We start from the raw sequence: 15,176 nt of genomic DNA on the forward strand, positions 1-15,176 counted from the left end.
CTAGAAATGTCTCACAAAGCTCAAAGGCTCAAAGTGAGGGCCAACTGAAAAGATCTTTTGTATCAGGAGCTGTTTCTACAGCCATCCTTTTTGGTAACAGCTGGAATTGGCTAAAGTTACATTGAAAAATCCTATGCAAACTATAACATGCTTTCAGATAACATAAAAAGAAATCCTATTGTAGAAATATAATGTTTGCAGGGCTTAGCCAGGAGTATTAAGATCAGTCTCAAGAAAGTAAGGGTGGAAATCATCTCATTTAACTTCAGGTGTCCAAAGTGTAGGCATAACTATCTGTGCTGGGTGTCCTTGGGAATATTAACAGTCAATTTGAGAGAAAAATTGAATGAGTTTATGAATTTATATCATCCCAACAATACAACTATGGCATTGCAAGTAGACCTGGACTCTTCATGAGATCCCACTCTAAGTGCTTCAGTTTAATAAGAGTAATTTAAAGGTAGTATTTAATCTGTATTGAAGATGTATGAGCATTACATTTTAGCCTGCAATGGTATTACAAACAACAGTTAATCCACATCTCTCTGAGGTCATTCATGGTAAAATGCTTTATCAGGGCAACCCATCTAGCCAACCTGCCAATTCAATCATCTTGCCTTCTTTGTTGTTGATTTTCCCGAAGTGCCTGGGGAACTCACAGTGTATTAGGTTCATTTGAAATATTTCTTTCCTAATGCAATTGCAAGGACATTAGCAAAGACAGCTTCTACATATCTTGTATCTGAAAGCAGGTTTTAGCAGACAATAAAAAGGAAAGCGTGTGCCATATGTTGGAAAATGGAATAAGTAATAAGGATTCACATTAATAAAACTGAGCAGCTGAACAAAATTTCATCATCCTTAGCCCCCTTTCATCCTAAGATTGTGATCAAAGGAAATGTTAAATGGCCATAGTAACGTTGGTAGAACTGATAGTGCGGGAGCTTACAGCACTGCAGATGAGCTCACTTCACAAGGAGTTCCCAGAGTAGTTCAGCTGCAGGAGGTTTTAAGAGAAGAATCCTGTTTGTTTTCACACAAGAATGTGCTCTCTCCCCCTGTGCCCCTCCAACACCCACCTTTCAAAGATAAAAGGTGCTTTGGGTGCTTCTCTGGGTGCTTGATAGTAGGCCTTGCATAGACATAACATGTTTATAAGACTCTTAGAGTTTACACCTAATTCATTAATTATTCTTCAGTGCTTAAGTGCATCTTCAGAAGCATTCATCATATGAGGACCTTTTTTGAGGGTATATGAAGGCTGAGGAGCAGTACAAAGTATTTCCAAACTGCTTATAGTTCTCCAGGTAAGAGGCAGAATCCAGTACCTCAGGCAGTATTCCCAGACATTCAGCTGTCTGAATGGTTCTTCATCTGTACATGGTCTGTTGAAATGTACCAGGCTGAATCACGAATAAATCAGGATTTTACTCCAAAAAATATTATAATCACAAATTTCACAGCAGGATGTTCTCTGATCCATCTCTTTCTCAGTGTCTGATGCAGTTTCTGCCTTGTTTAATAGAAAATGAATGTAAAATAAAGTGTTGCCCAGTTAGTTACAGGTGTAGGCTAGATTGGGATGTCTGGTAACTGAGATTTATTTGTTTGTCACTAGACCATTTTGGAAGATGTGAAAAACATATAAAAAAATCTCATATGGCACATTCAGTTCTTATTTTAGGGGAAGAACATATCTCACTTAATGAAAAAGGCTTGAAGAACTCAGCATATTTGCAATACACTACACAGTACCCTGCAAACCCAGCTCTAAGAGGAAGGGCAATTAAAACATTTATTGTTAATCCTTCCATGCAACTTCTTGGAAGTTTTAAGGGCAGGGTTTCTTTGGAAGTGTGATGGCATGTAATTTTTGATTGCTCATTAAGATGGTTATTAAGCATCTTGAAGTACAAACTTTCATTTTGTTTTCATGGTTATCAATATGAAACGTTCTTCGTCAAGTGCCAGCTGTCCCAAGGCTAAGTTTCATTCCAGCAGAGAACTGCCCTGCGAGAATCTCCATCTCTTTTCTTCAAAGGAAGCTTTTTTCAGTTGGTTTTCATGGTATGAGTTTCCTCAAGTAAATCAATTTAAAACATTAATTTGGAGATGGCATCTTTTTTTTCCAGCCTAACTTTTAAATAAATAAAGGAATCACTGAAGATATGATCAAATGTCAAGGACAGTTATGCTTTTGTTTTCCTACTGTCAAATACTGTTAAATACATAATATATATATCAATTGAGAAAAATAAGCAGTTTGAGCTTACAGAATGAGGTTAGGGAATAAACAATGCTTCTATCCACTATAACTTACTGCAGATCCAGTGTCTCCTTGGAAAAACACAGCTGCATCTATTGCGCTTACAGCTGTATATATATTCAGCATAAGGAAATCAGATTGCAAATCAGAAGCAACTACATTTGGGTCATTTCAGTGGGCAGTTCACCAGTTCTGCTTTTCCTTGGTGTAGGTCACCTGCGCTCTTACTCCTTCTTTCTTCTCCCCATCCCTGAATGGCCTCCAAGGCAGATATGGATAGAACAGTGCTTCTAGCTTACCCTTTATTTGCAATAGCTTATTCAAGAGGTAGAAAGAAATGAGGGTTTCTTCACATCAAGAAATTCAGGGGCTGTGATTGCACTGTGATTCCTCCTAATCTTCAACTTCTTGGAATATCAAAACCTTTTTCCTCTCACTAAATGCGCGGCTGTTTCTGAGAATAATGCTTATTGTTGGTCAGGAAACCATGCAGATGCAAGACGATGGTAGAGCAAGGAATACTGTTTGCTTCTCTGTCCCCAACCCTAAAAGGAGAGCCATTTTGTGATAATACACCACTCCTTCAAATATATATATATTATATTACACATGAGCTGAATCAGTGGAATGGGTGTTTTTCTACCTATGGGTCTAATTTCGAGAGGTCTTGAGAAGCAGCTCTTCCATCAGTTTTATAACCAGTGGAGTTTGAAAGCCTTTTTCCACTTTCTCTAGCTAGAGACCATAGCTAGAACAAAGTTCTAGCTAGAGACAGTAGCTAGTGCCATTGCATTGCTGTGTGATGAATATATCTTAAGTTTGTTTGTCAGCAGTGTTGTGGTCCATCTCTCCCTGTTGCCAGACTCCAAAAATTGCAAACTCAATTCAGAGTAAATTCCACCTTATAGATGAGTGAGTAGGAAGCAGCTTAGCAGCAGGGAGTGTGTGCTTTACTTTTGGACATAAGAAGTGGTTTTAATTTATAAACTATAGCTGTAGCTGAGAAATCCGGTACCCCTTTAATCTCAAATTATTTATGGCTTTCTTTTACTTTTAGTAGACTTTTATTTTCTTTTTCCTTTTTTCTTTTTTCTTTCACCTGAAACTCAGGAGGGTTTTCCCACTGCTGCATCATTCAGCGTGTGATAGGATACGGGGATATTAGTTTCAGAACAGTGCTTTATGAGGGCTTTTTTAATGGCATTTAGGATGTGTATCCTGTCAGATCTCTTTGAATAATTCCTAAAAGACTAGTAGAATTTGACCTTTGCCGCCAGTAATTATCATTGTCCTTGAAATTAACATGATGAATCTCTATTTGCAATTTTTTTTTAATTGATTATAATTGTGGTTTTTAAAGATTCACTTGATGGTATTTGTACCCACAAGCATCCATGAGAATTTCCTGAAAAGAAAATTTGCAGAATTAAATCCTCTTAAAATGATTTTTGTGCAACAAGATAATTGTGCTTGTTCATTATCCATACTACAAGGGCACACATCTTATGGGCTTATAGCCATTTGATTCTTATTATAGGCTCAGTTATGCTTCACTTAAATATACTGCTAGACTTTTTTTTCTTGCAGTGCATTTTAATGATATCTGCTTTCAAATATACAAACTGTGCTTTGAAATATAAATGAGTTATGAACAAAGAAGTATCGCTAGATGTACTGTGTATGCTAAGGCAAGCCGTTAAGATGGATGCCAGGAAAATGATATGCCCACTTCTAGGAAATTTTCAACTGACATTTTCCAGAGATGGCTAATTTAATTGTATTTTTGTGCAACAATTAGGAGGGAATTACGATAGTTCTTTCGACGCGGAGAAGGGAGTGGGCACTATTGTCATTGCAAAGCCCTTGGATGCAGAGCAGAGGTCAATATATAATATGACTGTGGAAGTCACCGATGGAACAAACATTGCCACGACTCAGGTAGAATATCACATTCCTTTCTTGTCAAGTTTTTCATTTGTTAGTGGAATATATATGCTATAAAAATTCATAATTTTGCCATTCGAATAAAACTTCATCCTCTGAGGCCACTGTTAACTAATGGAAGGGATATTTTCAAAGCCTTTCCTTCTGGTTGTGAAGAATTGATGTCGAAGGTTTCAAAGTGTTATTTCTCCTTTTGTCCCCTTTGTGCTCATGCAAAAGCAATTTGCCTTTCTCCAGCTGAAGGAGTCCCTATCACAGACGGTAAAGCTTAGATTTTGACAATTGTACCACCCCATAATGGTCCAAAATACAATAGTGCTTCTGTGGGGTTGGGGAATATTGCTATTGATTGTATTAAATGGAGTTTATGCCTCTTATCCTCCCAAGACCCAAATGTGGGACACAGGATCAATTGTTCAGAGAAGAAATTGTTCTGAGACAAAACTTAAAATTCAGAGGATCTCTCCTTTTAGTATCACTGCTTGCAATTACATTGTCTTCGGGGGAACAGCCCCTGCGAACCCTGTAAAATTAGGCTTGCTTATCAGCCTCAGTGCCTTTGAGCAATTAAAAAGTCAGGTCAGATAAATGTGAACAGCTGGGATAATGGTGGCTCTGACACATCATTGTCAGAGAGACCCTGATGTGGAGCCTGGCTATCTGTTCAGTTGGAACCAGTCTGGTCCTGACTCATGGGACCGGCACTGTGCAGTCCAGGTGGCACAAGGGAGGCTCCCAAGAGCAAAATCCTTCAATACAAAGTGGAGTTGGAGGGGTATGGAATCCAGCTAGGGCCTGGAATCCTACATCTGAATTAGGGCCCAAGTGTAAAGTGTGCCTATAGCCTAGATGATACTTGACACATAGGGAAAAACACTTACTGCTAGAGGACACCTGTGTGCAGCCTCAGATCCCAGATTAAATGTGGTTTATAGAGGAAATGAGAAAAATATAGGTCTGAGATGTTATTTGCTTCTTTGTAATACAGAAGGAAAGCCTGAACATTTTTTATGCTTGCATACATCCATGCACATGCAGATGCTTCTGTTTTACTTTGCCTTTTTGCTCAAATGGCTCAGGTGTAAATCTATCCTCAGTGAGTTACAACAGCAGCTTTCCTACATGACTGTTAAGTCACTGAGTGCTTTCTCAGTCTGAATTCCTTTGAAATTTCCTTTGAAAATTCCTTTATTCCTAATCCCTGAATTCCCTGAGTATCCCTATCTGATAATTTCTCCTGATAATCCATTCCTGATAAGAAAACATCTGTTGATAGTAAATTAGGTGGTGGGAAATATGCTATTTTCCCTGTTAGTTTCAGTAATTAAGTGCATCTCTGCTAAAAGCATCCCTTATTTTTAACTTGATTATATCTGCCTTTATTGCTATTGTTATGATTTTCTGTACTCAATTAAATAGCTCTTTAAAACGCAATATTTGCTGTCCAGGAAGGCACTTACTCAGAATAGTCAAATCACCTCCCTGTCTTCTGGAAGCCAAGTGAAGGAGAATGATTGACCTCTTCACATTCCCTTTCCATAAGGCATTTTCTTCAGCCCTTGAGTAGTTCTTTTGTTTTGCTTTGGTTTTTAATCTCAGTGGTGCTCTCAGTCCACATTTCAGAAATGTGGTGTTGAATCCCTAACACTTTTTTCTTTATTGCAAACATTTCAGGCAAACAAATATTTAAAAAAAAAAAAAGCACAGAGTATTTCAAACATGACAGCTACAAGTAAATGTTCTTCTTGTGGATATTATGTTTATTGTTTTTGCTGCTTTTGATTTAAAAAATTGACCCCCATGACAGTCTTCAAAGCCTATTTTGATGAAAACCCTACATTTTTAATTAAAACATATGGTAAAAACACATTTCAGTAAAGCTGTTGCGTTCTAAAAGAAGCATAAGCATTCTCTGTAACTGTGATGTGACCTATTTAAAAATGTAAGATTGTACTTTAAGATTGCATTAGGTTCGCATTGATGGGTACAGACCCTCTTTCCTCCACCTCCTTCTTTCCTTGTGGATACTGTTCAAGTTTTTAATTGTGGCCCAGACAATATCTGAGAATGTGTTTCTTTTTTTCGTCTTCCCAACGGAGATTTCAAAAGTGATCATTATCTCAAAGCTACCAGAAGTATGGCCTGCTTAATTATCTCTCCCTTTTACAGAACTTTCATACTGTATTTTTGATGGTATTTGGAGTCTTTGGTTACCTTATTAATTTTTATTCCCTTTTAGAACAGTGATTAAAAAAATCAAACCGATAGGTTAAGTAAAATATGTCATAGAGTCAAGAAAGCATGTACTGATGACTCTCAGTAGACTTGCTCTGAGTTTTATAAAACGCATTGTAAGTATTGTGTCTCATACACATAGTACCACCTGCATTTTTAACTATCACTGCAAGAAGATATGGTAGAAGAGGAATTGCGTAGAAAGCAAACGTATAAATTCATCCCTGTGTATAACAATAAAATAATATAAAGCCTCCCTCAAAGTGAGATGGTTTATTATGAAACAGACGATCATCGCCATGCCAAATGGAACAGTCTTGTTTTTTATTCCATCCCACCTGTTTCCCTTTATTCCTTCCTGGGCTTTTGTCTATTACACAGTTGGAGGTGGTAAAATACAGCGTAAAAATGCCAAAGATTGTTTGCTTCTGTAACAGGATCCCTGGCACAGCCTTGCAGAAGTTTCATCAGCAGTGTTTCTGCACGCCTCAGACTCTGATAAACTGCTCACTTCCTTCGTGCTTTACTGTGCACGTGGTTCAGTAGCCTACCGTGAGAGGAAGGAAATTGTTGTGATGTAAAAGTTACATCTGTTGTATTAGTGCTGAAAAGAGCATCACAAATATTTAAAACAAATAAAACAACACATTTCCTTTGTACCTGAAAGCCTGTTGGGTTTGGGCATGATCAGGAGTTCAAAAAGGAATCTCCAAAGTGAGAACCAAAGTACTAGGAGTTGTTGAGATGCTGCCACTCACCATGCTGCCCATCCCGTGGAGCCCCAGCCATGATGGGGAGGAATGGAGGGGGCAAAAGACAAAGAAATATTAACTCCTTTGATTTATGTATTTGGAGGGTGGGTATAAAGCTTCTAGGAAAATTGTCTCCTGAGTTAGCCAGGGAGAGCTTTAGTTTTTTTCTCTTAGCTTAACTCATGATTGCCTAAGGCCACGTGGTAATTTATTACAGGCTGAAGGCGTACATTGACTCTAAATCCTTATGAAACACAATTCCCACAGCTGCCAGGGAAGCTGTTGGCCTTGGGGAGTGGACGAGGCTTCTGCATATAGAATCCTAGAATAGTTAGGGTTGGAACCCTGATCCTCACCTCCCTTCAGTCTGAGAAAGGGTCTTTTGCCCTTGTTTGAACATAAAAAGGACTCTCCCAGCCAGAAGTCGGTGTAAAGGCAGCTAAATACCTACTCATGACACAATTTTGACTGACTTTGACTGTGTAATGTAAGAGATTCTATTGAATATGAGTCAGGTTTATCCCAGAGCCTCCTTTTTTTACTGAACAACTCAGATCCTTTACATGCAAGCACAACATAGGAATAGGACTGATTTCCTTGTAGTGCATACTATTGAGTTCAGCAAAAGTACCCACAGAAGTAGGGTATAATGGGGAGCAATCATCTAAATGATGATAATTTTTCACTTCCATTGGGGGAGAATGTTGTACTAGCAGATAATTAATTTTTTAAGAACAGACTCCTGGAGTAATGGTATGATATGAAAAAGACAGTTTTTCTTCTTGTTTATTTCCTCTTTCTTATCATCCTAACCGCAATAAAAAGGTGCTTTAAAACACGAAGGCTGGTGTTCCCAAGCTAGAAGACAAAAGATGCCTCAGTTTCACATACTCCAAAATCATCTCATATTTCCTGGTAAGGTGAACACTCAGAGAGGAACATGTGGTTCCCTCTGAGGTTTTGTTGATCAATACATGTCACTAGTTGTACCTTCAGCTGGAGCCAACCAGGCTGGAAGAGCAGACTGGAGAAGTTACTGCTCATTGCTCCTTCTCTGTGTGTCTGTGGGCTTTCATTTATTCTTCTGCTCAGGACTGACCTTTATCTGCGAGCTTCAGGACACCAAGCTTGGTCTCACCTTTTAAAGAACACCTTTTCCTTATGAGATTGTTTCTTAACAAAAAGGAGCAGATAGATCACCCCAGGTGGTTCTTAAAAGGCTTTTCTTAAAGGGCTATGACCAAAATGTAGAAAAGACATTAGAGCCTGCCAGAATAGGTTCTGGGCTGTGGATTATTCTAGGATGATCAAAACACATGGGATTTAAAGTCAATTTTCAGGTTTGTTTAGTGGAACGTTTCCTCCAAACTAGAATCAACCCAATCCTTGAATCTTTTTCTGTCCCATACAGCAATCTCAGCACTGCCCTGCCTGTGAAATGGAGAATTTCCCCCCTGCCCCCCCCATATTAACGTAACACAAGGGGTATGGTAAAGTATAAATAACAGGCCACTGAGGTTGATAGGGAAACTATTTGCATTTTTATAGTAAGGTTGGGGTTTGGAAGTGAGAAAAACCTGTCAGGAAGCAGCAAATAAAGCTGTGTGGTAACGCTATTGAAAGCAATATTAAATCAAAATAGGTTTTCAAAATCTGCACAAAAGCGTAACCTGAGTTTAAGCAATTCAGGCTCTTAATAGGTTGTACTACAACACTGTGCCCAGACCAAGCAATTAGCCAAGCAGATTCTTCCAGCTTCAAATGTCTCTAAAACAGTTCCTGGCATTTATCCAGTTTTCACTCAAATAAGTTAGTGCCTAAACCAAAGGTATTTGTGATGGGCAACATTAAAAACAGCTTTGGAGAGACTTCCTGCATTAGGTTTTGTCCTGCTTTGATTTGATTGTATTTTCTAGGCCTTTCACTTACCGTTTTGAATGCAAAGTCTTTGCTAATGCTCTGAGTGTTACTTTGCCTAATTTGTAAGCTTGGAGGCCCGTGAATCCTTTATTTAAAATTTCCTTTAACTGTGGGAAATAGGAAGTGAGAAGGGAGAAGCAAATCTTTTATAGTGAGGCGCTTGTTCGGACTATAAATTAGGCTCTGCACAATGGAAGCAGAAGGAGGCAAGGCTGCCTTTCTGAAGCCTGCAACACCCGGGAAAAGATACGAGCTTTCAAGGATAACCAGGCAGAGACTGCTTTGCTGCGTGTCTGCTTTATGAGTGTGGAAAAAATACTTACAGCTAATGTTTGTCTATAAAAAGTTGTTTAGTCAGTAACCTTGCACAGTCCTCAGCAAAGAGGAATCCCTACTTAGCAGCGAACAAATAGTAAACATTCCCATTCATCACCTTCTGGAGATGTGGTGGAAAACTTTTAAAGCCTGTCTTTGGTTTTACACAATGGGCATTGTCACAGCTTAACACCCCAGACACCTACACAGTAATAAAGGATATTTATGCAACACAGCTCATTCCTGCCATATCTTCCCTTTGGAAATACATGTGAAGAAAGTATTAAATTACAAATACACTGCAAGTGTTTGAGTTGCTTCAATACAATAGCACTTCATTTTGGGTCAAAGACATGCTACAGGCTGGCTAAAGCTTAAAGGCTTCAAGAAGCAGAGTGCTGGCCCTTTTGAAGTCAGTGGGAAATTTGCCAGGAGTGCCAAGATTTTATGCTTAAGTTTGGCAGCCGTTAAATGAATTCGAGTAACTTTCCTCATATTAATGATCTGGTGGCATTTGGCTTACTCTATTTTACATATGTTTGTAGGATCAGGTTTTCTGTGAGCCTGGTGTATGTGTCAGCGTGACATTTGTCTGTCATCAAAGGAAAAAGTTGCCCCCCTCTTTTTAAGTAACACCTTATTAGAAGTCATCTGGAGCAGGAAATCTGCATAGGAAGGTGGCATTTTAAAGTGATCTAATAAAAGACAGGTGGCTCAAAAATAAACCTAGAACATCTTCCCCAGCTTTGCCACTGTACTTCTCCTGTGGCTTTGGTAAGTGATTTAACCTTGCTGAAAGGGAGTGTTTTCCTGGGCAAAGGATGGGGATAATAATAGTCATTTACTCCTCAAAAACTGTTGTAAGGATTGAAGGACTAGTATGTATTTTAAATGGCATTCAAGTTCCATTCTATTTTACCTGATTTTGTTTCAAGTAGCTCCCAAGACAGTTAAATTTTTAAAAACACAGAAGAGTTCCATTTTCTCCTTTTCTATAGCTTCTGGGTTTAGCTGAGCTCCGTATAATCAGTATTCCCATATATAATCTAACTTTCTTTTCTTGCAAGGAAAATCTACCCCCCTCTATTAAAAGAGAGACCATAATGTTAAAATTACAGTTGACTCTTGGGAATTTTGAGGGACAGATGACAAAAATCAGAAATACGCTTAACTGCTTTAATAGAAGAAATTGTGAATCAATAATGACCTCTTTATTCATTAGCATCTCTAACCCACTGCCTTCCATCTCCAGATGGAAGTGGCTGTTGAAATGCAGAGTATGTAATAAATAATGCGTATTTCAATGTGGATCACTTGACAAATCATTAAAATACTGACATCTCTGGGGAGGATGCTTGCCACTTAAACAGGCACTTGAAGAGTTTTACAGTAGATATAAAGTGAAAGGAATTAAAAAAGGAGGGTAAAAAAGTTCCTTTCTGGAAACTATCAAAGCAATTTTAAGTGCGTAGTTCCCTCTGACAACCGCAGTGCGTGAGGACCTCAATTTTGTTATCTTTCCCCTTCTCCATCCCTTCCACTTCCCAAGCACCAAATCATCCATATCTATGAGTGTGTCTCAGGGCATTCGGTTATACCTTTTTCAGTAGGAGGAAATGGTGCTTTGCGAGTCCACACTATAATTTCCATAGCCCCATGGCTTACCCTTGGTCTCTGAGGCTGATCCAGACCCACTTTTACTTATTTTTTGCAGTCGAGTGAAGGCATAAATCATGGAGCTGTGGCTTGCACAGTCACTGTACTAACTTTGCTGTGGATAAAGCTTTATGCCCTCCTCTGCTTTCCCAATTTGCCAGTGATCCCAAAACTCATTCAATATAATGGGAAGTGAACCCCAGCACTGGGGTAATCATGCGCCATGCAAACAAACAGCATATCACCACTGTAGAGGACCTTTAAGTCACACTGTTGTGCATCTGTATATTTTATGTTTTCTTACAGAATAGCTTGAGCCTGCACACAGCAATGTTAAATTCACAGAGCAAGCCTGTCCTTCACACATCACCTTGTGTATTCAAGGTAGTTTGTGCTGTACTAACAGAATCAACAGAGTCAAGCACGCTTGGTATTTTCAGTTGAATCCATTTGAAAAGTGTTTATTTCTGTTAGACTATCTAAAGTGATACTTGATAAAGTTTTAGGCCACTAACGAAAAAGTAAAATAAGTTGTGCTGTTGTCTGTGTTAACAAGCAGTAAAATAATCCAGCCATGTTACAATAGTATATGGCAAGGGCTGAGGGTATCAAAACTGGTAATCAGATTATGTGCAACTCATATTGCTTCAGTGTATCTTCCTTATACCAACAAATGTGGTTCAGCACTGGCTCTGTGTCCCACTAGAGTAGAGTTTAAGTCTTTCATTTTTTCCTCAGGCTTTCTTTCATATATTACAAATCATTTCTTCACATATTTTTCCATGGGTTTGGTGCTTTTTTTCCCCTCAGTCAAATCAGAATCATGCCTTGATATATTGTATAGCAACAACAAAAATATAAAAAGCTATGTAACTATTCTTCATTATTACAGGTTCAGCAATGTATATTTCCTCCCAGTTTTATTGCTATCTGTCTAAGTTTGAAGCATAACTTAATATAGGCTTTGCTCTGCTTCACTGTGGTGTACCATAATCTGGTGAAAATTAAATCGTATGGAATGCACAGTTGAAGTCCTCCACCATTTAACTTACAGAGCATTTTATTTCAGCTTTTAAACAGTTCCCAGGCTAGATCATTACAACTGCTGCTTAGAATTGCTCATGTTCTTTCTGGTAATGTGTTCTGCAAACACTTGCACATATCATGGAAATCTAAAGTTTCATTTCTCTCCGAGGCCAACATCTGTTTGTGCAATATTACAGTAAAAATATAACTGCATTTTTCTTCTTTTAAGAAAGCATGGGTGAACAGGGCTTGATCACGCAAAGTCATAAAATAGTTGATTAAAAAAGAAACAAGTGCTTTAAAGAAAAACAATGAAAATACCGTGGCACATGAGTCAAGTCTCCTCAGCTGAGGGAAGAGTCCTGCACATAGTCTTTCCAGTGTCATTCATTGGAATATTACTTGTTTCAAAGTCTTTGAATAAAAAGATTTTTCCATTTCATTCACTATAAAATTACGTGTGTGCTTTCACAGGCATAGTCTGCAAACCTACTTTTTGTTTCCAGCGCTGAAAAAGAGGCAACTCCTTGCATTACGTATGATGTAGTTTGTCAAGGGGTTTGCTGCCACACTGCCCTAAGTAATCCATAGCATACAAAGTATGGAAGGCAAATTTTCTCCAGGGAATGACTCCTCCAGTGGTGAAAAACACAAAGCCTGATCAGAGCCACACACGCGTCATATTGCATAGTCACATAAGTTTTGAAAGGCAAAGACTGGAAAACAGGGATTCTTATTAGTTAGCAGGTTCACATTGTGGTGTATTGAAGTGGGTGTAATAGGCAGCAACGGCAGCATCCTTGCTGCCTTTGCCTCTCCAATTTTCTGTAAGAATAAATACTGAGGTTTTATAGAAGCAAATGGCACTGTTCATTCGTTCACATTTTTAGTAGAAGTTCTACTATTAAATTGCAACAGAAAGAAGACAAACAGGTGTTCAAAGGGAAGGTGAATTAGTTGGCAATAAAGACAGCCATCACTGGCAAAGGAAGAGCAAGGATGAAACCATAGAAATAATCCTTCCCAGCCACCAACGCCCTGGGATTACATGTACTTGGTGGTATGTATTGATCTGTGGGGGGTAGGCTTACGTGGTTGTGATGGCATGTCTCCTGCTCTTGCCTCATCAAGTGTCAACACAGCATAACATGAAGTCTCCCCTGCTAGCACGACTTGACATTGCTAATATGTGCAAACACAACGTACCGGGCAGCAAATAATCAGGATTTAGCCAAATCTTGATTGTATAAAAAGTAGATTTAAGTAACATTGAAAGGTTTCTTTTATGGCCTTATTAATAGTGAACGGAAAAGGAAATACCATAATAGCTCTAGAAGTCTGCTAGACCAGAGCAGTTACAATGGATGAGAAAACCTTTCCTATAACATTCCTGTAGGAATGTTTTCTAGTCTATAGATACTGAAAATATGGACTTCATCAGAGTCTGAGGAGGTCTTATAATTAGAAACATTTTGCCTCCAGAGTCATATCCTTTCTATTTCTTTTGATCCGAACAGTAAGCACTTAATATTAAATTATGTTTCTCAGTCTCACTATACAGCAGCATAACATCATCAGCCATTTAAAGTAAATTACATTTCTCTAGGTGCCTTTTCAGTACTCTGACTAGCCTTTAATAACTTCAAATGTTTTCTTTTATTAACTGTAGGTTCTTATAAAAGTGTTGGATAACAATGATAATGGCCCAGAATTCTCTCAGCCAAGTTACGATGTCACCATTTCAGAGGACATCCTCCCTGATACTGAAATTCTGCAAATTGAAGCTATAGACAGAGATGAAAAGCATAAGTTGAGCTACACTATTCACAGCAGCATCGATACAGTCAGCATGAGAAAATTCAGAATTGATCCCAGCACTGGGGTGCTCTATACTGCTGAGAGATTAGACCACGAAGCTCAAGATAAGCACATCCTTAATGTCATGGTAAGAATGCAATATTCACTTAGCCCAGACACAATCACTGCTGCTTCAGGTGCATACATGCTTTATGTCTTTGCACAAGCAAAGGACTCTTAATGCAGTAAGTACTCGTTATTTCATCTTGCCTGCCCCGCTGTGTATTTATTTTACATTTTTAATTTGGGTTTTTTGGGAAACTTACTGTGACCTCGTTGTATGGAATATGATGTGATTTGCTTCCTCAAGGGAGAGCAAGCAGGAAATTATTTAATCTCTTGGCATCTGGTGCTCTCACTCAAGGTAATTTTCAGAGTTTCTCAAGTGAGGCTGAAAGTTATTTGAGAAGTTACTCACAGGGAGATAACTGCTTTCTGGCCATAGAGAGTGGCACAGGCTTTCTAGAAAGAAGCGTTGTTCATAGTTTACTTTTGGGGACCTATTTCAGTACATAAACTCTTCATACACAAAATAGCTTTCATCTACATTTCCAAATGTTTGGGTATGCAAAAAAAAAAAAAATATCACTTTTGTGCTCAGTCTGGACACATTACAGAACATAAATCTGTGTATTTTCCAGTGAAGATTGTGTATTATGGACTGGAGGGTAATAAAAAAGAGTCTGTGTTACATTAAAAATTGTAATACACTATTTAATCACTTTAAGACACCTGCAGAGGAGAACCTTTTTCAGGAATAGCTCATTATGTGTTAGGTACAGGACCATCTTTGGGCAGGGACCCTAGAAATCAGAGAGCTGCTGTGAGATCCAGTGAGCAGCAACTGAGTGGGGGTCTTGACTTGAAGAGTAACAAACTGCCAGTCCTTTGGCAAGCAGGCTAAGAAATAAATATAACTGAATCATAGAGAGAAATAGATGGCAGGGGTCATTTCCTGATGCTTGGGTTTGCGCTCCACCTGATACAGTAGGTATTTTGTTCTGTTGAAGAAGACCCAAACTTTTGGGCATTGTGTTGGTAAGATTATCAGTATAGCAGTGCTGAGATATTTTGTATGGGATTGAGGGGGCTGTGATAAATACCTCTGTTGGGAATATTCAGCACTTCTTGAGGTGTAATTCCTACTCTGTTTACTGTTGGTACCATCATCTTCAGAAAGGTTTGTACATATACAACGATGAGTA

General features: G+C 38.6%; 1 protein-coding gene across 9 annotated transcripts in view; it reads left to right on the forward strand.

Annotated features, from left to right (window-relative positions):
• FAT3 (FAT atypical cadherin 3) overlaps positions 1-15,176 on the forward strand; it is a 410,737-nt gene that overhangs the window by 309,672 nt on the left and 85,889 nt on the right. For all 9 annotated transcript variants that reach the window (XM_061343747.1, XM_061343753.1, XM_061343751.1 and 6 more), the window contains 2 exons: positions 4,065-4,204; positions 13,784-14,059. In XM_061343747.1, the coding sequence (XP_061199731.1) occupies positions 4,065-4,204; positions 13,784-14,059 (416 nt within the window). The remainder of the gene's footprint in view (positions 1-4,064; positions 4,205-13,783; positions 14,060-15,176) is intronic.

Source organism: Neopsephotus bourkii, unplaced genomic scaffold (assembly GCF_033783945.1).
Source record: "Neopsephotus bourkii isolate Nb327-2 ecotype Australia unplaced genomic scaffold, CSIRO-AGI_Nbou_v1 NB_1825, whole genome shotgun sequence".
Taxonomy (NCBI): domain Eukaryota; kingdom Metazoa; phylum Chordata; class Aves; order Psittaciformes; family Psittacidae; genus Neopsephotus; species Neopsephotus bourkii.